This window comes from Malurus melanocephalus, unplaced genomic scaffold (assembly GCF_030028575.1).
Source record: "Malurus melanocephalus ecotype Western Australia unplaced genomic scaffold, MMel_1.1 scaffold_123, whole genome shotgun sequence".
Classification (NCBI taxonomy): Eukaryota; Metazoa; Chordata; class Aves; order Passeriformes; family Maluridae; genus Malurus; species Malurus melanocephalus.
In genome coordinates, this window is record NW_026623355.1 from 189,230 (window position 1) to 216,961 (window position 27,732).

General features: G+C 38.8%; 1 protein-coding gene across 2 annotated transcripts in view; it reads right to left on the minus strand.

The window, feature by feature from the left end:
• DPY19L4 (dpy-19 like 4) overlaps positions 1-26,592 on the minus strand; it is a 29,538-nt gene extending 2,946 nt beyond the window's left edge. Inside the window, exons 1-18 of one of the 2 annotated variants that reach the window (XM_057370330.1) lie at positions 26,401-26,592; positions 22,736-22,843; positions 21,658-21,734; positions 20,851-20,941; positions 18,969-19,090; positions 18,000-18,145; positions 16,114-16,237; positions 15,433-15,567; positions 14,094-14,225; positions 13,908-14,006; positions 12,661-12,734; positions 10,674-10,832; positions 8,878-8,997; positions 7,629-7,749; positions 6,268-6,324; positions 3,821-3,903; positions 1,978-2,110; positions 1,389-1,547 (exon numbers count right to left, since the gene is read on the minus strand). In XM_057370330.1, coding sequence (XP_057226313.1) covers positions 1,389-1,547; positions 1,978-2,110; positions 3,821-3,903; positions 6,268-6,324; positions 7,629-7,749; positions 8,878-8,997; positions 10,674-10,832; positions 12,661-12,734; positions 13,908-14,006; positions 14,094-14,225; positions 15,433-15,567; positions 16,114-16,237; positions 18,000-18,145; positions 18,969-19,090; positions 20,851-20,941; positions 21,658-21,734; positions 22,736-22,843; positions 26,401-26,536 — 2,076 coding nt within the window. In that variant the 5' untranslated portion in view covers positions 26,537-26,592. Of the gene's footprint in view, positions 1-1,388; positions 1,548-1,977; positions 2,111-3,820; positions 3,904-6,267; positions 6,325-7,628; positions 7,750-8,877; positions 8,998-10,673; positions 10,833-12,660; positions 12,735-13,907; positions 14,007-14,093; positions 14,226-15,432; positions 15,568-16,113; positions 16,238-17,999; positions 18,146-18,968; positions 19,091-20,850; positions 20,942-21,657; positions 21,783-22,735; positions 22,844-26,400 lie in introns of both variants that reach the window. The other variant, XM_057370329.1, reaches the window with a different exon arrangement.
• Positions 26,593-27,732: the final 1,140 nt, after the last annotated feature.

The window sequence follows — 27,732 nt, forward strand, 5'->3', positions numbered from 1 at the left end:
TGAAGAGGAAATGGGAACTTACTCATGCAAATACAGATCTGAGAAGAAACTGAGAGATAACATGCTGATTAACAGTGATGGTGGTTATTCATACACACACACTCTGGTTATGGTACAGTATATTGGATACATCCTGGAATAACCTCAGCATACATGATTTTAGCAGCAAGACAGGGAAAGAAAGAATGGTAAGGAAGTTAATAGAAACATGGAGACAATATCCTTYATGGACAAAATAGTAAGGAAATCCRGAAGTGAAACTGATACCAGTTGTAGATTCCTAGGGAAATAAAGAATAATCCTCTAAYAACACACCACTCCTATGATTTACTGCCCCAAGACAAAGCAGGCTACAGGAATGAAACACTTGCATTACAAGCTCTTTTGAACTCTGTTGCATCAAAAGCAGATCTTACAAAATAATTAACAGCTTTCCCTAAGAGAGGAATACAAGACTATACACAAGAAATGTATGTATGTCCTTCCATTAAAGAAAAAAAAAAGGATCAAACCAGGGATTCACTTGGTGTAGTTAATACACACTAGACTGTAATGTCAAATAGATGCTAAAGTTCCTTCTWGGACAGGAAATCAATTAAATGTAGGTAACTTGTGATTGCTTAGAAGTAACTAGTGACTCCCTCYTTCCTCWTTACTGGAGAATAAGCAATGAAACKCTAGGCAAGTTTAAGGCCATTCCCTGCCTATATAAAACCAAAATCTTGCTGGATTTCCAGGACGCCAATGAACAAGTGGCAATGACACCACCTTCTAAACCCCACTTATTCCCTACTTCAGCAGCAAGAGCAGCATTATCAGCATCCAAAGAGACAGAACATGGCAATGACTGAAGCAGCACTCAGGGTGCAGTTTATTCAACCAATATTTCTACCAGATGTGGTTTAAACTATCTATTGGTGTGCTAACCTATCTGCAAGGCTGAACTGAATAGACTTGCACCCTCATCAGAACCACACAGGCTGTATTAAACTAAATGGCAGGCTGGTCCTCACCCCAGAGTTTTAGAAGAACTGAGTTTACCCATTTTAAAATTCCATCTTTRAAGCTAGTAAAGAATACCTTCTGAGGCAGAACTTTACTGCTTTTGTAATAACCTCTTCAGGTGTCAGTCTTGAACATTCATATATAGCTAAACAGTGTTTAACGATTTGCAGACTCATGTATTAGGGTAGTTAACAGCATTGAGTAAGATTATGAATTTAAGCAACAGACAATCCAAAACTAAATTGACCACTTTTAAAATTTATGAATCTTCATCTACATATCAAATACAATGAGAAAAACAAGACCAGCATTATAAAATTTATTTTTAATTGAGCTATGTACGCATTCAAACATTCAGTTTTTCTCACCTCACTGATACTTACATGACCGTTAGCAATATCCAAYAGATCTTTAACTCTGCATCCTCTTATAGGTCCCACTTCATTGCAAATTGAATCTTCAATAACCAGGAAGTTTGCTTTGTAAGAWGTGAGTATCTTATAAATATCTTCTGCTGACCTCTTTGAATAGATCTGATAAATCTATAAATTAAGAAAACATGTTCATCCAATGCAAAAATCAGTGACAACTTAAATACTGGGGGACACAGAGATCCCCAACAACAACCTACCTGCAATAATAAACTATATGTACACACCAGGCTATAAAAAGTTTGATTCTGAGATTTCCAAAAYAGCAGGCAATGGCCAGCTGAATGGGAAGTCTTTGTCTCTGCTGATGGTAAGTTCTCATCTTATATACTTCAAATGGCCTGAAAAGCCTTCAGAAATAATATTTTGATATTTGTTTCTGTCCAGAATGAAGCAGTAATAATCTATTTGATAATCCCTTGCGTGTCTGCTGGACTACATCCTATTCCCTTCTAATACATCTGATTTTTTTTTCATTACATCTGGGTAAAGAGGARGACAGTTGCTGTGAGATGCCACATTCATGGAATTGGATACTCACATTTTCATTTCTGTTCAGAAGATCATCATCATTATACAAAGGCAAGCTTGACACCATCCATCCAGTACAGAGCTTAATCACACCCATGAGCTGTGGGCTGCCTGCAAACACTGCAGCCACAGGAGCCTGTCGTCTGCAAAAGCAACACCAACMCACACATCTCAGTACAGGATGCACTCACCAAAACAATTTTATACACTGTGACGTCAAATAGGAAAGGAAACTAACTAAATGTAGATATCAGGTATCACTGGAGGTCTAATTACAATCGGTGATGGTGYTGCTGTGGCAATACTTTCCTTGCCAGGGAAAGTTCAGACCTGCAGCAATAGAGTTTGAAAGGAAGGGTTCCTGCTGGGGCAAGGGCTGATGGTTGTTCTCCCCTCCTTGCAATCCACCAAACACCATTTAAAGTGCTCCTGGAATGGAACCAAGTACTGTTTTTCTGAATGGTTGTCAACTTGTGACAAAACAACCTTAGGAGACACAGTAGTTAGAAGGAGAAACAACGTGATGTTATCTAGTAAGAGAAAGATTTGTGATCATTGTAACTTGATCTCTAGGACCACATATTTCATAATCTATGAGAAAACAATGTCAGCATACAGAATAATGTCTACAGGAACTATATTTCTGGATTTGGTATACTTTTTTACTATTTGTGTTTCTGTATTGGTGAAAGAAAACAGTCATTGCCACATTTTATTACAGACTTTGGCAACTTCTGTACAGAAAATTCCAATTAAATTCATATTATCAGAGAGAAGACTAAAGAAAATATACTGTAAAAATGACGTTGAACTAAAATTTCAATATGGATAGCTAAGCATATCCATAAGGAAAATCCCCCTTTATTTTCCCTTGAAATAGGAACAGCTGCTACAAATAAGGGTAGTCAAATTGCTTGTAGCTGAGTGAATAACAATGCAATTCACCATGATTAACTATGTACTTGAAGTATATGCAGACTCACATAAAAGCCATTAGGTACTGGGCATTATTCCACTTGCTGTCTTGAAGAGCTACAGCAGTGACAAACAACATACACTACTACTACAAGAAGAAGAAATTGGCTGGAACACTAATAACCAACCTTGCCTTTTCTGAAGACAAACAGGTTGGCATTAAAGACTACATAAATACAGAAAGTAATATTCTAAAAAAATACAGTGAAAGCTAAGTTATCTGAACACAAGGGATCTAATTTTCGGAAAAGCACTGCTCCTAATGACATAGCACAAAGTTAGAYTGAATGAGGCGGAATGAAATTCTGAAACTTTTGGTGGTAAGAAAAATGTATCGGTGAAAATGACTTGGTATTAGCTGTGGATTTGTTCAGTATGAGCCATATAACATAGCTCCATACTCACTGTGGTCAAAGGGGAAGTCTGGATCATACATATTCCTCTTTATATATCCTGACAAAAGTCTCTAMTTCCTCACATTCAGGCATTTCATTTTACTGCCTCGGGCACATAACATTTCAGTGGTTTTGCCCTCATTGGCATTACAATCAATGTGAATCCTCCAATCTAATGAAAAGTTAGCATGCAAAGGAGCAAGTACTAAGATCTCCACCTTTATTTGGAAACTAGGTCTTGCAATGGCATTAAATATGACTTGTATGTTTCAGTATCTTTAGTTGTAATTAATTATAAACTCCTGGTTTTTTTCATGGGAACAATACCAAACTTAAAATACACATTTCTCCCCCCATGCACCACTGAATGACTTAGCAAGGGAAAACCCAGATTTATAGAAGTAGCTCCGCAAATTGCTGAGATAAAAAAAAAAAACCTCTTACAAATAGTAGTAAAATAGGAATGTTGCACTTCATGCTTACTTTATCCATGTCATAAGTTCTACTGTATCAGGATCATAGAATTCTTGCAGTTCTGTAAGCTCTGTCATTATTCTAGGGAAAAACTGAAGGAAATATTTTGGTTACTTACAGTTTAAAAGAGAATATCTACAGAGCATCTGATTATATTAAAGCCTTAAGTGACCCAACAGAAATGGGTTTCAACAGTTTTCCCTCCTGACTGGTACTTTTGGTTGAATATTTTGCAAAGCTCAGCTTACACTAATCTGACAGGAGGAAACTCTCTCTAAAACAAATATGTTAAACACAAGTTTTCTATTTTATTAAAATATTCATAATTAAATAAACGAATAGCAGCAACAACATTCATCAACATTAAGGAGCTTTAAATGCAATAAAAACATAGTTCAGGTGGTCAGATGCAAATGGCTACAAATTAAGGCACTGAAAACCATGAAAATGATAAATCTCTCATGGTAAACCTGCTTGAGCAGAAGTGACTGGACTGTTGTGACTYGATGGAAAGGTGTTGTGCAAGCAAGACAGGAGAGAAGAAATTTCCTAGAAGAGCCCTGGTAATGTGCCCTGGACTTGCTTCTGACTTCAATCACTGCAGTGAAGTAAAGCAGACTACATTGTATGAAGTGGGATATCTCAGTTTATGCTCTCGAGAAACATTTTGGGAAAAGAGGGATTCTGTGAAGTGAGAAAGAATGGCACCTCTTTCAAACCAGGTCAGATTGTAACACTGCATCATGGCTTCCCTACCCTGTCGGGTCTGAGGTCCTCTATTAAGACATGAGTTTTGTCACTCCCTGAGCCATCTGGAGCTCATTTAAAGAGCAATTTATCTGAGCAAGACATGGCTAGAAACTGGCCAGCCTTGAGGGGCTGGAGCAGGTACATGGACATGCTGTTGTAAATGCCAAGAGAAAGTTACTGGATGTCAGCTCTTTTTGAAAACAGCAAGATGCACAGGTTATGCCAGACCAAAAGGACAACTTTCTTTGGGGACAGCCACAGTGGCCAGACTGTTAGAAGTGAGAACCTGCTTTAAACTGAGGAGTTTCCATCCCCATTACCTGAATAACTCAGCTGTCAAATGACAGCAGTCTACAACCAGCACAAGAGCAGCTGCCATGCTTGTGTCAGGACTGAAAGCACTGCTGTTATAGATATACTAGATCTGCTCCCAGAACAGAGGGATAGAAAGAAGAACTGCTACTGCCACCCCAAGGAGAAACCGCTTCAGTCATCAATCACAGCACCTGGAAAAACCTAGTTAGAGAAGGTATGATGCCAGACACAGTCAGAAGCCAGCCAAGCAAAAAGATGCTGAGCTATACACTCAACCTTTTATAGCCACGGTAACACATTACGAGTCTCAAGGCATTTTTGCTGCTCTGTTACTTCTAATCAGCATTCCCAACCTCAAGGATGAGTTAAGAAGCTGGAACCAAATTGTTCTCCACTGCTTAAAGGCAGAAGCCGCATCTACAATGGATGAAGCCCTCTAGAGTCCAAACCCCCACACTGCTTTCATTAAAACAATTTGAAAAAGAATTATTTGGTTAACTAAATTAGTTTCTTCTACTGTAATTTATTTTGTAACTATTTTGAGTAACTCTACCTTTTTTTAYAGACAGTATTTATTTCTCCAACAAAAACGTGTAAGAAGTCAGGCTACAATGGCAAATTTCATTGCAGTGTTAAGACAGATGTTGCAAAATCTGTTCAAATACTGTTGGCCAAGAYTGGCTTCTACATATGAATTCTTAGAACACTAACCAAACTGTTTTAAAGCTGTATAGCACAAGATTACAATTTATCAACTGTTTCACATATTTTTTGCACTCACGGGAGCTTATTAAGTAATTTCCAAATACTCTACCCCCAGTCTATCTGCAACTTGCAATAAAGAAGTAAATACTAATTTTAAACATGGGACCATCTGTGGCTTTTCTTCCCTGYATTGTAGTAGGTACACACTCAACACAATGGTCTGCACAAAGAATTTAACTCCTTTACAATCTGATGGGAGCTTTTCAAACAGATTATTTGCATATGGCCTCCTGTAGTTTTACTTCATCTAACTTCATTTCTTCACACTAAAACTAAGATTCAGGCAATATAGTTTTCAATGTCCTGAGTTTTTATTTGCCAGTATTTTCTTTGTTGAGTCAGTTTATATATCCAAAGCTTAACACCTGAATACAATAAAGTCTTCATTTATATTTAACACTTCCTAATTACAAGAAGTGATCATTAATAAATTAAATTGTCAAATACCTTATACTGAAAAAAGTGACCAGTTTTGTTTAAAAACAAAATATATTTTCAGTGGATGACAGCTTCAATTTCATCACATACATTTAATTTTGCCGAGTGTATTTCATTGTATTTGCTCATCATTTTGACTCATATTGTGCCTCCATACAAAGAACACTCCACAAACATACTTTTCTTACCTCTTTCCACAAGCTGAATCCAATTATTGTGGGAACTGCCATACTCAGAATGAGAGCCTAGAAAATGCATGTTAGAGAAAAAGGATTATGCACCATTCTCCAACACTGAGGTGTCTGTTGATTCTGCTCATACAGTAAGAAACACTTATTCCTGAAACCTTAAGAGCAACAGTAGGTAGAATTCTGTGGTTTTCTACAAGGCAAAAAAACTTTTTTTTTTTCTAGGCAAAAAAACTTTTCTCAAACAAGAAGTTGCCTAATTTAGCATGGAAGACCTCATTTGRGTCACAAAAACTTTACCACCAATCCTAGGGACAGTTAATTACTACTCAAGTAACAATCATTCTATGTGCATATGATGTAGGGAACAGAAGAGAGTAAACACCTCACATTCATAAATGTGAAAATATGAGAAAGGAATAAAACAAGTATATCAGATTTCTGATCTTGATGATGCTTTTGGTCAGATTAGCATTATTGATAAGCAAGACCCAGAAACCCATTTTTCAGCATACCACCCTTCCATCTGATGTAATTTTTGTTTTGTAAGAAGGAGCAAATAGCTTGTATGGTACAGGAAACATTTGGTAAGTAATGCACACAAGGCATTCCCTTGATAATGAGCTAACACATCCATTGTATTAATACTAAAAAAAAAAGCAGGTCTGTAGAAAAAAGCATGAAGCAAATAAAAGAATGTGCTTACCATGTACCTGAACATATTGTTACTCCTCGACTAAAAGAACACAGTCAAAATTTCTGATATAGATGTGTATGGCATTTTCACAGGAGACATAACGAACCTCTAAGTATAATATATTTATTCTTATAAGCCTCTTGATTTTAAGGTAAGCAATATCTTATCCCTATTTTATTAATAAAATGCACAAAGCTGCTAAWAAACACACAAAGCAACTCCTCTCATATTGAGAATAAAGCTAGGGTTGGAAGCAGGGGAGTTGTTTGCACTGTAACACAAGCAAAGTAATTCGACTTACTGTTTCTTATAAAGCAGTTTTACTATTGTATTTAAGTTAAATACACCTTACTACTACATTTTTAGACTMATTTCTCAGGGAAACAAAGCTTATGGCTTTGCTGCACATCTGTACTTTCTCTCCTGCATTCCTCAAGAAAAGTGCATGAAAGGTTGCAGTGTGAACTCAACTTTATCATCAGGTACCAGACAACTTGTGATAGTAAGAATGAAAGACATAGAAAAAACAGTCTATATGCAYTCTCCTGCTCACAGAACAACCTGTTGTTTTCATGGGTTCTTTCTTAGGTCTTAGGTAATTGTTGYCTGCAAAGCTATATGCTTGCTGGCTGTATTTTCCAAGACTTTGGCAACAGCAACTCACCAACAGTATTGGGTGCACAGCTTTCAGTCGAAGCCACTTGAAAAGTGTCATCCAAAGTTCAGGAGAGCACACACCAAATGCAGCAAGCATGCAAACATAAGGTGTCCATAGATATTTCATTCTGAAAAACACTGCAATAACTTAGTTGGGACCCTGTGCATGCCTCTGTACTCAAAGTAATATAAAAACATTCAGAAATTTTTCTCATGTCAAACATAGTCTGGRCGTTCAAACAATCTGAGGTCAACTTTGATGGCACTGGAGGGTAAACCAAGGAAATCTCTAGCAGAAGAGGACTTGGATGCTGCTCCTCTAGCAGGTGGAGGAGCAAGATCCAAGACAAAACTGACAAAATCCTTCACAGAATTCAGGGGAAGATGAAAGAAAAAGAGAATAGTAAAGTCACTTGGCTGTTGTGGTTTTCCAGMCAAAAAGGGATAAAAAGCAGCTATTTGTCAAAACTGTACAGAACAATGTACTGTAAGGGAGCTCCTGAAGAAAGTAAGGAAAATATATAATTAACAATTAATGATTTGCTGGTGTTGTCTGTCTCTTAAGGGTAGACTAATCAGTCTATCTATCAGACTATCTATATAGTCTATCTATCAGACTATCAACTATATGATAAAACAACAGTCTGCTTACATTCAGAATTTACAAGTCTTTAGATTTTAGGATGAGGAGCCTAATAAAAACCCAAGGCTATCAACTTCAAGCTCATTAAGCTGAGAGAAGATTAGAACAACAATGTCTTCCAAACATCAGCTTTTCTAGCTTAAGGGCTAACACAATACTTTTGAAATTAGCTCTGCTACTGCTTTAACATGTCAAACAAAGGTACACTTCATGGTGGCCTACACATAAGATGGGTAAGAAATCTTCCACATCCCAATATTCCAGCACTACTCTGTTCATCAAACCACTACATAAGCTCTCGCTAAAATGTGATATTAAAATAATTACAGCACAGTTCTACTTAAATACAATAAAGTGATTAAAACATGGTTCAATTAATGTCTTTGATTTTGGCTGCATTAAAGCTTGGAAAACATGTTAAAGAGACCAAGCACAATCATTGATGTAACTGTATCCAATTTATAATCAAAATTATCTTTGCTCTCTACTAAGTAGTACCACTATATGCCAAAATTATTTCTGAAATGGGTGAATTTCAAAGGGGTGAATGGCATATCATGTCCAGTAAGGAACTCTGTTGCTTTCCAAAGAAACACATCAAAATCAGACTTACCCTTCCAAACACATCGCTAGACAACCAAGCAAAATTGTGTGAATTACATGATAAACTATTTCTGGCCTCTCTCCAATTCGACCATCCTCAAGTTTAATCGTTTCTTTCAGTGGTTCACCACTGCAGTTGGAAAAAATGAGACATCACTTAATTCATACATTATCCCAAGAAAAGGCGCCAATAAAAATACTTTTAATCAGCACTACACTAAGATAATTCAGTGTCATAGCATATAATATTGTTCACTGCTTACTTGCCTTTTGTACTTTGTCAATGACCTATCAGTACCCACTGYCCCTTGTTTTAGATTGCAACCTCTCTGGAGCAATGGCTGTAAATAATTACAATGGGAGCACTGCCTATGACCATAAATCTTACTTTAAGGTAATTCAGCACCAAGAGACAGTCTAATTTAAGAGCATGTACACTCTACAAACATTTAGACAAATCATGCTGAACACGCACTTTAACTTTCTTCATATCATTAGCTTGGTAAAGAATTACAGAATCTGTAGGATGATAACTGTACATGGAATGTGTATACCACTTTACAAGAAAAATAACAAAATTAGCTTTTAGTCACATTATTATAAATTCTAGTAATATATTACAAATAAAAATCATAGCCAAAATCTTGCAACAAAAGGTTTTCTACTAACAAGATAGCAAGGCACAAACCAGATAACAATACTTTCTACCATTATGTAATTTCAGGTTACAATTTTTATAAKAAGCTTCCTAAGGAAAAATGGAAAAATATTTTGAGATTATTAACTGATTCAAAATTTAAAATAAAAAAAAAAGAAAGGAGAGGCCTTATTTTAAGCTTTTCTTTAAAAAGGTGTTGGACATAGCGTAGTCTTTTCTTATTACAAAGTAATAAATTACTATTTCAACCATTAGCAAACAATCAGAAGTTTGCTCAATTGTTTTGAATATACTATCACACATCCAACCTGACAAACATTTTCATTTATAGCAGTATAATCTTTTTCTGTTCGAAGTCTTCATCCTTGAAATAAATCTAYTGATTTTTGCTGCAGACAAGTGAGAAATTTGTTCTAATATCTGAGCAGTTACACCATTTATCTTCTACAGTAAGAGGTCATTTCCTAACCACCGAGTTTTCCAAGACAAATTATGCTAGGAYCTATAGTGTTGCTATTCTTAGTCTTTTTACAAAGACAGTTCCACTACCCCTTCTTTCAAGGGAACTGTGAATCACTGTGAAAATAAAAATAATCTAGTCAGTTTTACTTCAGCTCTGTTCCGAGCAGCAAAGGATGAAAGACCTTATCACAGCAAACAAATGTTTTAAGAAACAAACAGAAACAATAGAAATCCAAAACCCTCWCAGCTCCACCCACCTCATCTTTCTCAACAAGTAAACTTTAAAAAAACAAAAACAAAAACAAAAACCCCAAACCCAAAACAGAAAAAGAAATCACAGCAACAATCAGATAACTTGGCGGTTGGAAGGAGAATTATAGATAGAAAATCTTTCTCTGGCAATGGGAAGAGACACAAACACATCAGCAAACATTTGCCAAAGCTCTGCAGGAATTGCACCTGCAGGGAAAAAAACAATGCCAACTTCCTGTCCTGACTGAAGGGATGCTCAAGAAGCTCCTCACTAAAGAGTTTTTCTTTAGGAGGTTCTGGTGAGCCTTCCCACTGGTRCTCACACCCTGACACGCTCAAGAGTACAACAAACTTTGGAGCAACAAACACGATGACCATTCTCTGAGGCATGCTTCTCATTTTTAACTTATTTTTCATATAAACAAGTTACTTACCAAATTCTTCTAAAAATGACCTGAGTTACAGAAAAAAGGCAGATAATTAATACTAAAATATAAAAAGGCAACAGTGATGACTGTGTTAGTCGCAAAAAAAAGTCTTGGGAGGGTGCCTGAAGAGATTCTTGACAAAGGAGCCAGTTCATTGTAAAATTCCTAGTAAGGCAAAAACATCCCATTAAAGACAATAACAATACCCCACAGATTAGAAAAAAAACCAACAAYCCAGCACAAAACAATTGCAGTTTAACCTAGTCATGTAATACAAAATTACTTGAAATTCATCTTTGAAAAGTTSTCTTTTAATCATTCAAAACTGCTTTGCAAATACTCTTTAAGCAAATGTCAAAAACCTTATCTTCCCAAAAAGTATCTGTAATCTGAGGAGACCAGAGTACAAGTCCTTTATATCACAAAAGCCCAACCTGCCATATAACTACATTTTGGGGGCCACAAAGCACTTCGTTGTCACAATGGATTAAGATTTTAGAGATATTGATGCAAGAAGGTATGCTTGTCCTCATTCCAAACAAGAAGACGAAGAAGGGAAAGCGGTCATCTGAGATCACAAAGAAGCCTGAGGCACTGCCARGAATAAAATCCTTAATGCTGAAATTCTAGTTCTGTAGCCAAACTCACTTGATCCTTCTCCTTCCTCAGTTAACGAGCAGGAAGATGATACACTCTACCAWGAAGCACTGTCAATGTGTATTTGCAACTGGAACTGCTGCAGAATGTGGTGCYGTGGATGCATTCTTGTCTTATTTTGTTTTGCTTTCCTCCCTCTTAACATTTTCTCCCAAGGGAAGAACAGAGGAYTGAACCACTTTCAATTAGACAGAATCAGTTTAAAGATTAACAGCTRGGCATGTCCAAACTGGCTTTAAAAGACAGCTCTTGAAGCTCTTGTTCTGCAAATCATAATTCCAATACACAGTTACACATTGTTCCAGGCATAAAGGCACTCAGTTTGTCTCAATCTCTGGCTTCATTGTAGAGTCTGACAGCCTGAAAAGTGACATGTAGCAAGTCCCCAGGGGAAAAAATGGGAAATCATTTAATACCTGAGAGCTGAATAAAATTAAATCCTGACCAGGAGTCCTTTTTTTTCTTGCAAAACACTTAAGAATGGGAATGTGTGTATGTTAAACAATGCATCTTAGTCAATGCCACTATATCTTGTCTTCCAGAAGTTCCTCAATAGTTTCAGTTGGGTGTGATGTCATTTTCCACTTATTCCCCTGAAAGACTGTGAAGCAGTTTTTTTCTAAGAGATTTCTTCTTAGGAGAGAGTTCCAATTCCTACATAGAATGCAAATCTTGGCTTGGATCCAGGAGGTGTGTCAGTCCTTACCAAMACTCTACTGGAAATTTTCCAGAAAATCTGTTGCCATGACATTGTCTTACAGTCCACCATTCAACTCCTTTACAGATACAAATAGTTTTCCTTAGAATCACAACAATTCCCTCTGACTTTTAAGGTGTCCCTTGTCCCAGTTTCTTCCAAACACACATGATGGCTTTGGGAGTACCCACAACCCAAGCCTCTTTTGAGACAGTATCAACAGTTCATGACTCTTTCCAGAGCCTTCTTTTCCAGGCTATGAAAAGCTAGTASTGCCACCTTTACCCTTTTGTCTTTGGTTTCAATGTTATTAGAAACACTAGACAGGGTACAGAAAGTTTTCACTCTTCAACATCACAAGAGAACAAAAATCCACGAAAGGCTTTCACCTCAGCGCATGCCTCAGAAACCTCAATACACCTCAATTTTTTAAGGAAAATCAGAAACCTCAATTTTTTTAAGAAGAATCTGTATAAGCGTATTTTTTTACTTCAATCTTAAAACTAGGCAACAAATAAACTAAACTATTTCCTTAGCTCCTCYATAAGATTCTCACAAGCCACTGAAATGTTATGCTTCTCAGAGTGGTTTCAAAAGTTTAGGTATCTTGGGAATTGCAAAGAGTTTAAAAGAACTTACTTAGTTGTGTTTAAGCCAAGTTTTACTTCGATGAACTTCAGCAAATGCTCATTTTCTTTATGAGGAATGAACATCTGAAAATTAATTTAGCAAACAAAAATCATATGAAATGTTGGAAGCAGCTTTCACAAGGTCATTCAGATTACAAAATGTCAGGTAACAATCAACTATTCAAGATTTAGTTAAAATTAACRAAGTGGATTAAGTGTGCCAACTAAGGTACCAGTGAAGTATTTTGCAAATCTTCAATAAATCTATATTTAGGGTTTCCYTGAGAATATTATTCCCTTAATTTCACTCCCACAACAGGAGGGCAAGTGAAAAAAGCTGCCAATAAGTTGTCAAAAGACTACTGAGCAGTGTAAAAACAATAAAGAAAAACAGACAGACTTATTCCCAAGCAAGTCTAAGAGCGTTGTGCTTGGCTCCGCTAGAAAATAGGACTGCAGCTTAGCAAAAGTTATGAGCATTTGTAATCTTCACACTGATTGTCTGAGCTGCCTAAAGTTCTGTAACTTATTCATAACTGTAATTTAACTCATATTTTTCAAGGTTAGATTTTCTTTTCCTAGAGATCCAGCAAGGCTAGTCAGTCTGAATGGCACAAGCAAATAACTAAATGTGAGCAATCTTTCAAACTTTATAGGATTCAGTAGTTTCTTTACTTTTCAGTTAATACTCCTAATTAACACAACCATGGTGAGTATGAGACATAGAAGAAAAGCACAATATGTGTAAAAGGCTACAGGCAGCAAGAGAGCATTGCTAATCAAAATACAAGGCCAGGCTAAAATCCCACTGTGTAATCATAACTCCTATCTGACCCCTACACAAAGTGAAAACCTCTGTTCCCATGTCCTACTTGAAATTTAATTGAAAATTAGTATCTACACTAAGACCACTCATACTTGYTCCTGACTACTGTGTCACCATGCACAAGAATATTGTTTTTAATATTAAAACTAGTCTGTAGAAGCCATCCAAGTTATAACAAACCCCGTATTTATAAAAGAGATAAAATGACTTTTAAAAGAGTATATCTATACTGTTTCAACCCAAAAGACCAAAATCCCAACAAGACCGAACTGTTTGAGTTGCTACAAAATCACTCAGTTTTCAGTACTCATATTTGCTATGAATTAAGCTATGAACTATCATATTAATAAGATAAGCAACACTTCAAAAGGTTTTTTCAAAATGTATGTGAAATTCTGTCAATTAAAATCACTTTTTCAGAGGACTCTTACCTTTAATAAGAAGTTTAGTGTCACTGCTACTGTAAGTACCAAATAAATATACATTATTTTCAGCAATCTTGACACAAATGTACTTTTCTTCATATTCATCTGCAAAATATTTAAAGAATGCTGTATCATTTGGAGTTCAGTTTAAATTTTAAAACTACACTTAGGGTTAGAAGAAAGTCTAGTTACCTGAAGGCATTTGGAGAGCATTAAAGCTGCTACAAGACTCAGTAATGGTGACACTAGTAAGGCTGAGTTTTCAAACTGCAGAAGGTACCCCAAGATGAGAGAAAACAGGTAGATTCTGTATACCTCGTGCACCTGTTGAAGAAAAAGATAAATGATAAAATAAATATACAGTGGATATACATCCTGCTTTTTGGARCAGTAGATAACTCACTCATTGCTCTGTTAACTAGGGGATTAATGGATCCCGATYCTTCAACTCACAAGTCTGGCACAGGATACCATTTGTCTCTACAAAGTATTTCACATGAAAGTGATCCTGGTCAGCCTCAATAACTAGTGGATAATTACTTCACAAGAATTCTTAAAAATGCCAGAAGAAGGARTATTTTACCAGGTCTTGCTATTCTGTAAAACCTCACTGAGATGCAGCACAAAGCAGTAACTACAATGCACCAGTAAGAACACACAACTTATGACAGAGGTCACTGCTGCAAATGGGTGCTATCCTTGCCCTTAAAATAATTTGTTTATTAATCTGTTTCAGGAATACACAACTATTATCAACACTTGCAGACCTTACAAATCTTGATGCTTGATTTGACAAGCAGATCTTACAAATCTTGATGCTTGATTCTTCAAACTTTTACCAAAACACCCATTTTCTCCCTTATATACCCTGCTTTGAGCTACAATAGGTCAAACACTTCCCACTGCTGAGGAGCAGAATAAAAGGCAACTGAAAGAAGAGGTGAAGAATTAGAATTGCATGCAGTTTGGTATCTAATAAAACCAGAAGGCATGCATGTACAAAGGAGCATATATACCCCTATTTTAGCAGAATAAAAGTGCCTTATTGCAGCAACATTTCTAAAAACCACTTTTCAGAATAAATTGCAATACTTYCTTGTATTGAAAAATCAACTGGCCTTCAACATCTGTCTAGTCTATTGTTTGGCAAATCAGTGCAGGACAGGCCATTGAGGGTGAAAAACAGCCCTTTAACTGCACAGAGCCAACAGAGTACWTCCTTGGTCTGCCCACCGTGCTGTGAATAGGAGAAAGAGACAGCTAGGCCAAAAYGGAGGGGTATCATTCATTACACCTCTAGCTCACCAAAGATATTTCAGGTCTCAGAAGCTTTGTGTAGCTTCTGTCTTAAAGACAGCAGTCCAAAAGAGACTTAGTTTAAAGAAATTTTATTCTTCTGATGGACATAACATGCCCTTCAGCTGGGCCCAGGCTGCAAGACACTCATCACTCAGTCTTGTGCCCTTTGGAGCTCCTGAGCAGTAGGAATGGCAGGCACCTCAACTATCAGTAGGTTGAAAAGTTCCAGTACCTTCTCTGTCTGTGCTAGGGCAAAGCTGTCTAGCAGGAAAAGAGAAACAGCCTGGACAAACAGGAGATAATGACTGTATTCCCACATCATCATGAAGGTGTATGTTGAGGCATTCACCAAAAGATAACAAAACTTCTAGAAGAAAAAAAGAAAAGAAAAAGCATTAATTTTTTACCTATGCACCTCTGTCACCAAGTAACTGAGAGGTCATTAAAACATAAACTATGGAAATTAATTATTATTTTGGGAAATAATTAAAATASTGACTTCAGACATGCTTAACTTTCAGATGGAAGAAAGTAATTACTGACATATTCTAAAACATTTAAAGACAATCAAAAGAAACATTTCTGAGACAGAGACAGGGTAAGGAACTAACCACTATCTTCTCCAGGAAGAATAGTTTCCATGGGAAAAATTCTGCATCAGTTTATTAAAAAAAGACAGCACATGGCTCATTACTGCACTGCTCTCTCTGAACCCTCCTGGGGGAGCAACAAGGTAGGGCACAAATCRCTTAGCAAAAACTGCACATGCCTAGGTGAAATCCAACTGGCTCCTTTGAAAAGAACAAACAAAACATCTTCTGTCTTCTTCCCAGAAGGGCAACAATAGCAGAGGTAACTACCCTGGGCACAGTTTTACCAGCAGCTCTTTATTAAGAAACTAATTTTGCTTTACCTCAGCAGAACGATTTAGGTTTTTTTTTAAATAGCCTGTGAGAGCTGCTACTTGACATGCAAAATACGGCAAAGCCCAATTTTCTCTTGATGGTATGGAGTAATCAATTCTTGTTGTATCTGTCCTAGAATAAAGTACAGACAAACAAAAATATTAAAATATTTATAGAATAAAAGTATCAAGGAAAACCTAAACATCACTTCTAGTTGTAAATGTGGCCTTGCAAGCAAACTATTCCTGATTTTGGTGTAAAGTAGCACTGGCACAATTTTGCTGCTGATACAGTTCAAAAACCTAGTAACAGCATGGAAGGTCCAATCTTTACTCATCTCTTTAGCAGGTCTCCCTATTTGGTGGCATTTATAGGACTGAAGCCAAAAAGCATCTACCTTGAACCTGCCTCACACTGTGCAAGTGGGATGAATCACAACTTCCACCAGCCCTGGGACAAGGAAGCCTTCTTTGGCCAGGAGCAGTGCTAAATGCTCTCACAGGGACTTCTGTCCTGGCAGCAGCTTTCCACATTACAATGAAAATCAGCTCAYAGCTGAGAGAAAAGATTCCTTTCAGTTCTCATACAGTATTTTTGAAACAAGTGATTTAAGTGGTTGAGCACAACATACTTAGGATACAAACTGCTGCTCCAGAAGCAGCAGCAGCAGCAGCAGATATTTTGTCTGCAGGGAAATATTCTGCCCAGCAAAACAAGAGATTGAAGACGGATGGGGAGCATGCAGGGTTTTCTCATGGAATGACTTGACAGTATCCACACAATTAGAGGTGTAGGTGAAAGTTTTTAAAAGTGCTAAAGTGACTCAGAARCACAAAYCAYGCTTTCAAATGTGATCAAAGGCATCAGTCTCAGAGGTACATAGTCTTCTTTGTGTCTACTATGCCTTTAAAAAGGAGCCCCAAGCTCCTTTATCATTCAGGTATTTAAAAGCATCAGCTTTCATTTATTCCTCTGAAGCCTCTTACAGAGGCATACTTGGAGCTTTTTTAACTACTAAACCTTTCACTTTGTTGACACTGCTTAATCTTATTCACTGCTGAAGAAATCACAGATTTATTCACCATTTTTCCTATTTTTCACTGTTTACACCAGCTTGATGAACAGTATTTTTAGCTACCAAAAATTCGGTCWTGATGACTTCACACTCCTAGAAGATGCTTCCCAACAGTTCARCTTTAAAGGTATATTGCTAACATTTTGCTCCTCTATAGGTCTTTTATTTCAAGTGCTCTCAAGTTCACAAAAGCCCCAGAGCTCCATRGTGACAAATCACGAGCATGAACATAGGTTTTCATTGCCCAAATGAGGCTCCCTATTATGGTGGTGCTTTAAAAAGGGAAGGAGAATTCCACGTGAATTGTTTTAAAATAATCTTGATATTAAGATCACATTAGATTCCACTTTGCAGAAAAACCCACTACAAAAAGAAGATTTAAAAAATCAAATATTCTTTACAAGAAAAATGTACTTTATCATTTCCTTCTAAGCCACGGACAACTGTCACAATACTTAGAGCTGGCCAGAGAGTGCAGTTCTGTTTTACAGCTGTTTTGGACACTTTTCACTCTTCACCAGTACAAAACCAAACTTTCTGAGGAATATTTTTGAAAATCGAAACTGTGCACACATGCTCCTGTATTCACACACATACATAAAGTCAATTCAAYTGTCAGTGTGGATGGTTTGGACAACAGGAGGCCTTCCCATTAATAAAATCATCACAAGAATCAATGAATCTCTTGGAAATGTTTTCTATTCACCATAAGATTTTGCTCTCACAGTGAGAACACAAAGCTTAATAAAATCATTTCAATCTACTAATATTTTTAAATGCTTTATTGAAAACTAGATTGTATAAAGATGTTTTTCTTACCTGTTAATAATGAACCATGCTACAGTCAGCATTCCTGCCAGCCAAGTCCCACTCATAACCCAACTGGTTACAAACAATGCAGTCACATAAATTCCCTGCAGTCCAAAAACTATACCAATGTAGAAATACACTGGTTCAATAACTTCCTGAAATTACAAATAAAAACGAAGAGACATAGTGGCAACTGAGCTGAAGCTGGAAATTATTACTATTTACTATTTGTTACTGCTAACAATGTGCTAGGTGCTTTACAAACAGGTAAGAGACGTCTCCTATTCTAGAAAAGTATTGGCCATGCTTTTATTTGGGGCTCATGAAGAACAAAAAGCAGTGTGAATTAAGGGCACGCTTCAGGACTCAGCTTGCTAGTGCCATGGTTATTGTACTTGCTTTAGCTCAAACACTGAATGTGTCAGATTTAATAAATCAATACTGCAGTGGGATATAAAGTTCACAGAACTACTGGAAGAAGTCATAAAAGGGAGGAACTTGGAGAAGCAAAGATGTGGCAAAAATGGTTCCAAAATAAGTAAACAATAAAAAAGAAAAATAAGGAGAGAGGACACAAGTATGCAGCATAAGCAGAACAAAGCCTGAGTAGAGTCAAAACTGACAAAAGGTTTATCGACAGAAGTGTTYTTCCCTATGAGAATGGGCAGACAGGTACCACTATAACAGACTTTTGTACTCCCAATGAGTTAACTTTCCTGTTTTAATGGATAGCACAGATACTCCAGACATTTCTAAGCGTCTGTAGAAGCAAAGAGTAGCAGAAAAGGTTAGTGAATATAAACCCCCAAAATCCTATGCCAGAGACTGATCAGAATCAAGAACCTGGACCTGGTGAGAGTCTTAGTTCAACTCATTCAACAGAAAATGCATGTGTTCATTGTATACAGCACAGAAAGTCTCATAYACACACAGACACAACCATTATGAAAGCACAGAAAGTAAGAGAAATGCACATACTTCGCTACCAGATGCTTGATATAAAACACTGGCCATCAACTCTGGATATAAAGTCATCTGCTGGACAGCATTTATGGTCTTCAGTGATATTGTCTTATTGTTGTGTGTCAACTCATAAACACCTATAGACAAAAAAAAAAAATCAATCTTGGAATCACTTACTATTGCTGCTCTTAAAGAGGCCAGAGTATATTCTAACGGAGGGGTAGACAGTTTTGATCATTAAAGCTACTGACAGATTCACCACACCCAGTTTTAAAGCACGAAGAAATTCCTGTGTTAACTGTCATTTCACAACACTRATCTAGCTAGAAAGTTATTACCTTTCATTCATATAATCTTTGATTGATTAGAAGGCCCAAAACAAATCATCTGAAGTACGTCTTTCTGGTAACATACCAATGCAATCCTCAAACTACTTACCTATAGATCACCTTCACTGGCATTTCTTAAGAAGTGAGACATGTAACAGGGATGAGCAGGATGTATTAAACCTGTCTCCAGAAGGAGGTCAGGTATGATAGCCTCATTACCCCTTTCAGCTCTGCATATCTGAGATTTCTAAGATTCATTCACCAAACACAATATGCCTTTCTATGGGCCTGAGATGCAATTGAAGCTGGCATACTTGAAGGATATATCATTCCAAAACTTCATAAATAAAGACATGACTTGTCAATACTTAGAAAAATAGAGGGAAGAGGAAAAACAATCCAAATCATGGTATGGGGGGTGAGAACAAATGCCTCAAAACCAATGCAACAGTCAAACCAGACAACAGTTTCCGGGTCTGAGCATATCTTGGTGTATGGYCTGCAGTTGTTCTCTGGAGGCCAAACCAGGTCATCCAGGACTTGTAACTGAGTTCAGTACAGCTGTGATACACTCTTGAAAACTATATGCCCCATAATACCTTGCAGACACATAGTCTACCTGTTTGCAGAGATAGCATCCCTGAATGAGACATGCAATCCATCCATTCACAGCATGGGCAATATCCCCAGAGGTAATGAGGCACTGAGTGTACCAAAGACCTCTCATATATTGCTGATATGCTACATTCAGCTGGGAACTGTTCAACCAATAAAATGCTAACCACAAAGTTTAGTTTTACTGGCTTCAGGGAGGTTTCACAAAGGGACTGAACTAATTCAATGGCCAACCACCGTGAGACAGGGTTGTTCATCCTCTTCTCTCCTGAGTTATTGCCTTTTTCCCATGCTAGTACAGTGCATTTTGGAACTCACTGAACTAGCATAAAAGTGTTCCTTCTTCTTTTCACTGCTTTAGTTTCCTTTTGGTTTAGGGACCCAGGGTCAGTGCAGCATAAAGAGCAGGAGGGCAAAGGAAGGAGAACTCACTGTCACTCAGTCTGCTCTCCTTGCTGATGCTTTCTGTCCCCACCACTCAATGCTCATCAGCATCTATTCATCACAGCTGACAAGAGTAAGAACTTCTGGCAGGGACAGGATGGAGCAGATCAGTTTGTGACAGAAATCATTCTGTCTTCTGACAGAGGACAGAAACCAGCAATTTTCATCCCCCATTCCCAAATTCAACATAAATTATATTTACATGGCAGAAAACCACTATTGTAACACAGGCAAACCCAATGATAACTTTGAAACAGGGCAACATAAGAGTAATATTAACCCTATTCTAGGGTATTGATTTRATTAAAGGTAATGTGCTGGAATACAGGGTAATTAAACACTATTTTTAAAGGGCACTGAAAAGCTAGGACAGTGTGTGGTTTTTAATAAATGTGACCGAAGTACCAACCTAAGAGTATAAAATCAGTCTCCCCAGTCTGCAGTAGTTTTTTACTGTCTCCAAAGAGAACGGGAGTTTTCAAAGTTAATAAAACAAATGAGTTTYGTACCTCTTTCAAAGGAAGGAGCCTTTAGCAGTTCTTTATAGAATGAGTAATAAATGGCACTGTCACCCTGAAATGTAATTTCTCGTTCAAGTTCCTAGAAAAAAAAAATATATTCATCTCCTGCAATCTCTTTCCAGAGAAGACCATATATTTCAGAYAGACCATTTTTTTAATACAGCACATGGTTATGACTTTACTGTACGTCTACAAAATATTCACAAAACACTAATCTTCACAGCATTTCTGTCAGGTATATAATGCTCTCTATAACTTAGCAAACATGCGTGGAATCAGAGCAACTCTAATCCATATCATAAGACAGCACAAAATCCACAGGATCTTTTAATAGCCGCAAACATGAATTTCATTCAACTTTCTATTTTTCACTTAATAATGGAATTCTCAAAAAAAACAAACCAAACCAACCAACCAACCAATCAACACAAATAAAACCTCCCAAAATCCCAAAACAAACACACAAAACCCACCCAAAAAGCCCAGCACATATTCTTGTTGATTAGCTTCTGCAATCCCAGTAYGCTTCAGTTACTTCTCCATATTTCAGATGGGTATTTTAAGGATAAAGGGTGGTATGGAATAACATGCAAAAGCATGACAAGCCAAGACTACTGTTAGCAGGAGGAAAAAGAAACCCAGAAAAGAAAGAGGACAGAAAAAAGAAGCTATTTCAAAGACAGAGGCCTCAGTAGAAGAACATGGGATTCTGTGAGCAAGTAGTTTCAACATGACAGGGATCAGATTTGATTTCAAGGACACAATTTGGCTTTTGTTTCAGTAGTTTAACTTTACCTGCCTGCTGGAAAACCAGAATTTCCGCTCATGATATGTTGAGAGGTACACAGCATACATCATTCCACTGGTGACTGCTGCAAGACAGCCAAAGAAAAGCTTCGCAAAACGCTGGATTAACATATCTGAAAAGAAGCAGTGAAAAAACTAAAATAGTCCAGAGCATTGAGAAACAAACAGTACATCCTACTTTCATTTCTGAACAACAAGCAAACTTAGTAGCAYGAGAATTATCACATCATCAGCAGCACAGATACATTGAAAACTGGTTTGTTATTCCTGTCCTGTCCTGTAGCTTTCTTTCCCCCTGATCAGTGCTTCACAGGACCTTCAGACAAAATACACACTACACTGCAAATTTTCTCTCCATTACAGTAAGCTTTGTTTTCAAATGCATTCCAAAAAGGAGAAGCCTCTTCCAGATAAATAGAGCAAATTTAGATTCTACCCAAAACACCACAAACTTCTTAAAGACATTAACAGAGGTGGAATGCTACATAATTTCAGAGACAGTCTACTTTCCATTCTGTTTTTACATATAAGAATGAAATAATCTGAATTTTACCAAACTCATTCAAAGGGTGTCTAGTTCAATTTTAGCTCCCTCAACTTAACATGTATTTTTAACATTAAAAGTTTTGGTAGCTTGCCTTTGATGAGCAATTGCCTAAAATTATACCTAGTTTTAGTTCTGTTTCTTGAAAAGCAGTAAGGACTTTTTGTCTGTTCTTGTTTCAGTACCATTACTTCATGCATCTCAGCTTCCAATCAAAAGATAAKTCCAGGAGCAATAAAAATATTTATTTGTATGCAAATAGTAACAAGAGTAAATTTATTAACTTCTCTCCCTCTACCTCCCCACGCCTGAAACAGTCCAAGACTACCATTTCACTCTGCAATACATAAAATGTCATTATGAAACAACTCTAATGTGCATGCCTGTTTTCTCTTAAAACATTCCAAAACCTAATTCAAAGTAAGTCTGTTATAAATTAMTGTGCTACAAATATCTTCTCATAAAATGTAGAAGAATAACGAAAAAAACAATCAAAAGTCGGCTAAAAATTCTGTAGCTTACATTTTGGCGACCTTCCCAGCTTTGAGTTTTCTTTGTTTCTCTCCTCTGGAGCCATTTTGTCAGATTCTGTGCAGTTTTGTTTCTTTCTCTGTCGAAGGTCTGCTGCCCCTGAAGACATTTTTTTTTTAAGTTATTGTAACACAATACCTAAAATCACACTGAAAAATCCACAYAGCAGCAGGTAGCAGCCAGGTATTGCTACTGATTCAATTCCATGGAAGATATATTTGACAAAGACTCAATTAAAATATGAAATATGCTCAACTAAAATAACATTGTAACACTATAGAAATCAATTGCTATGTTATTCCTTAGAAAAAACAATAGTATTCWCTTGAGGCCATACACTGGGATTACCCAGAACCCAGACTGGAAGCTAATTGGTTTATTTCATAGTCCTTCATTACACAAATGAAGGAAATCAGTAGTTTAGGTTAGTTGGTGCAGACACTGGGAAAACTGGTACCAATTTCATTCTACTCTCACCCTAGCTTTATGCTGCTATAGTAGTGTAATGCAAAAATTGGGCTAGTCCATTACTTTCAGATTGAGATGCCTATTATTTATATGGCAAAGGCTTTTATAAAGTAAATATAATATTGTATTTTTCCTACTTTTGGATCTGCTGGAACTAAGTAGATTTGTGAACATTTTGTCTAACATATAATCAAAAAGTCCAATCTGCTCAGCCATATACACCAGTCACATCACAGGACCAAGGGCTTCTTGGGCTTCTCTTAACATTTTTGGAACAGCAGCAGTTTGAAGCCCTAGTTCACTATTTTAAAATCTGAAAGGCAATGGGCTCATTCACAGACTGCAAGTCTACATACAAAAGGATTCAGTCCAAAAAGTATTTTATAATTAGCATATTAAAGATATCCCACAATACTTATGTCATTCTGGAAGTGTGATAAAAAAGTTTAACTGTAACTCATGCTACAGAAATTTTTAGCTCTCTGTTTGACCTACTGTCCAACACGGCTAGAAATTTTGCAGCCACCAATTAACTCTGGACTTAAAACAGCTCCTTCATAAACCCATCCAACTTCAAACTTGAAGTGTCAATCTTCACACCCCACAACAAGGTTTTTAAGTACTCTTGTATATTACTTCAATTCTAATTCAGTCTAGTTTTAACTCTGGGGTATTAGATCTAAAAGTTGGAAACTAGACATAGAAATACAAATGGTTAATGTCTACCTGAATCAGGACACCCGTGTTTTAACAGAGCAATTTATAAATTATTCTGAGCAAACCAAGATCACAATGGTAACATTTTTCACAGAATGAACAGAAAATGTCTACCTTCTTAAACAAGACAAGAACTGGAAAGATTTCAAACAAAACAAGATTTAGAGTGTTCGGTATCACATTTATCATTATGTTAATCCAAAATGAAATGTACACCAGTATGTCTTCATGTCAAATATATGAAAAGTTTATTAGCAATGCAAACACCACGAGCACTGCCGTTAAAAATAATTCATACCATGTGAAATAAAATACAGTGGGGGAAAACCGTAGATCACCAAAGTGGGCACATATGTGCTGGTAAGGACAACTGAGTGCCTGTGTCATTCTAGTTASGACCACAGCAACAGCACTGAGAACACCGGAGGAAAAGGCTTTTGTTCTTTAGCAGAGAAGTGAGCCATAGCAGAAGTGTAACAAACTTATGAAGTATAGCATTAACAGCAGTAATAGAAAGTTCCCAAAGAAACAACAATTTCAAATTCTACTTCTGAAACAACACCTCAGTTGGCAAATGATCTTCATCTCAGTTCTGAAGACTGCTCAAGATAATCCCCCTCCTATGCAGTAACACAAAAAGATGTAAGTGTGTTACTTCTGTTTCTTGCTGCTGCCTCAAACAAGAAACATGCTATTCTCACTTCTGTGAATCATTTAAACAGGGTGAAATGAAAGTCAAACAAGGTGACAACCAAAAATTACCTAGAATTTTGAACTGATAACACAGCCTCTAGTAACTCTCTATCCAGCACATGATTTTTCATCTGCTTTCCAGTCCCCTGTAAGTTCCCAGTTCAAAGAAGTTCTTGTTCACAAAACATGCATTACAMTGACTTTTGTGTTTCTACTACAGAAGAATGTAACTCATTCCTACTGTATGCCACTATACTCATCTATTTTTCACCTACTAATTGAACACTYTAATTCTTGTCTTCGCATCAAAGAAGGATAAGATAGAGATGGGAAACATTCAGAGAAGAGCCATGAGGGTGATCTAAGTTGTACAATGGCTCCCATACAAGGAACAAGGAAGAAAGTTGAAGATACCTGAGTCTGGAAAAGTGGATGACCAACAGAAATATGCCAGACATTTACCAGTCAGTGAAGCGCGCTAAGACGCTGAATAGAGAGCAGTGATTCACCTGCTTTTCTAAGACAAGAAGTTCTCAAACAAACCTARTGAGTCAGGCTAAAAGGAATCAGCTCATTGCACTTCTCCTTCATCTAGAACACTTCCACCCAAAGCATGTTCTGTAAACCAACAGTTTGCACAGATTCATGAGAAGATGGGCACAGTTGTGGAGGACAAGCAACTGGAGATTACTGAACACRTAGAAACCATGTGCAGCCCTGCTGAGAACAGCTGGGAGGCTGGAACATGCCATGGGACAGATCTGCATATGCTTGTTTTCCTCTTGCATTTTTCTGGGTGCCTATTAACAATCTCGTTTCTGCTGATTTCTCTAACAAAATTAAATGCCACTTCCTACCCCCCTACACAGGACATGGAGGAAAATGCTTGTGTGGGGACTAAAACAGAATCACAGAAYATGCCGAGTTGGAAGGGTCCCACAAGGATCATCCAAGTCCAGKTCTTGACCCTGCACAGGACACCTCCACAATCACACGATGTGCCTGAGAGCACTGTCAAAGCGCTTCTTGAACTCTGGCASGCTTASYGCTGCATCCASTTCCCTGGGGAGCTGTTCCACTGCCCAACCACCCTCTGGGTAAAGAACCTCTTCCTAGTRCCAACCWAAACCTCCCCTGACTCAGTTTCAGGCCATTCCGTAGGGTCTCGTCACTGGTCACCACAGAGACGAGATCAGTATCTGCCCCTCCTCTCCTCCTGAGCAAGCTGGATGAGGACCTTTSATGAGGTCTCGGTCAGTCTTCTCCAGGCTGAACAAACCAAGTGATCTCAGCCGCTCCTCACAGAGCTTCCCCTCAAGGCCCTTCACCATTTTAGTAGYCCTCCTTTGGATGCTCTCTAATACTTAAARAAACGAGGGAGAAGGCTGACGAAAACATACGGAAGGATGCCAAAGTACACTCAAGGAGGCATCKACGGAACCCATAGATGCTGCCCCGGGCGCTCTACCCAGACAGTGCCGGGCGAGGGAAGAGACCCCACGTTCCCAAGAGACCGGCCCGGCCCCCTCCCGCTTGGGACTGCAAAGGACGGGCTGCCCTGGGCGGGGATGGGGCCAGAGGGGCTGCCGGGGCGGGCTGGGCCCGGGAAGCCGCCTGTGTCCTGCAGCCCAGTGTTTCAACCCGTCCGTGCGCGGCGGTCCCGGCACGGCCCGGACACAAACCCCGAGGGCGGCCACACCGTCGGCCTGAGGCAGCGGCCTGGCCCCGACCGCCCTCCGCCCGGCCCCGGCTCCGCGGCCTGAGGAGCCGCCCCTCACCTTCCTCCATCGCCGGCCTGTGCCCGCTGCCCGCCGCCGGGTCCCCCCGCCGCTCTCCGCCGAGCGACGCCTCCGCCCCGCCCGCGCCGCCGCCGCCCGCCTCCCGCCGGCCGCGGGGGCGGGAATACTCCCGCATCCCCCGGCGAGCGGAGCGGAGCGGAGCGGCCCCGCGCTTCCTCCCACCGCCGGAACTGCGGCTGCGGAGCGCAGGGGGCGGCCGGAGCGGAGCGGAGCGGCGGCGCACCGGGGCACGGCGGGCGTACCGGGAACACCGGGGCACAGCGGAGCGTACAGGAGCACAGCGGGCACAGCTGGCGCACTGGGAATACCGGAGCACAGCGGGAGTAACGGGGCACAGCGGGCGTACAGGGAGTAGCGGGGCACACCGGTTTCACCGGGGGTCCCCTGCGGGAGMTCGGCTCTCCCGTCGCCGCCCCGCCGCCCATTCCCCGAAAGCGGCGCCCCTCGGCCGTTCCGGGCCGCTCCCGCCTGCCAGCCCCGCTCCAGAGGGACCCGACGCCTTCAGAGAGGCCTCGGGCCCCCACATTGGAGAACGGAGGCTCAGGGGTGAATTTATCGCTCTCTACAACTGCCCGAAAGGAGGGTGTGTTCAGGTGAGGGTCGGTCTCTTTTCCCAGGCAGCCACAGACGAGAGGACATGGCCTCAAGCTGATCTGTGCCAGGCAAGTTTAGGTTGGACATCAGGAGGAATTTTTTCACAGGAAGGCTGGTTAGACATTAGAACGGGCTACCCAGGGAGGTGGTGGAGTCGCTGTCCCTGGAGGTACTTAACGAAAGACTGGACGTCGCATTTCGTGCCAGGGTCTAATTGGTGTGGTGATGTTCGGTCAGAGATTGGACTTGATGATCTCAGTGGTCTTTTCCGACCTAATTGATTCTGTAATTACAGAACTGGTAACTCTTCCATCGAAGAGGTTTATGGGAATTGCCCCTTGGAGGCTKCATGTCTCCTGACCTGCAATCGGGGCCATGGCCAATCAACTGCTAGAAAACTGATTTGGTTATTACCTGGCAGCTGCAAGGAAAAACGAAACCAATATGTATGTCCTGTTGGAGCATAAAATGAAATTCAGAAGCTTCCTGGATTTTTAAATAAAATTTAAAATACTTCTGCAATTGTTAATTTATTGGATAGTTAATGGAGTTGCATATGTTTTTAATGATCCACAAATTATCCATTGCATTTCTAGTGTGTAGGGTTTGATCGGTTTATTTTGGGTTTTTTTTTTGTTTTTTTTTTGCTAGTTAGGGTTTTTTTTAACTTACTGGAATTAGCAAAAATAATCATTGCAATGAAAAGAACAGTAATTG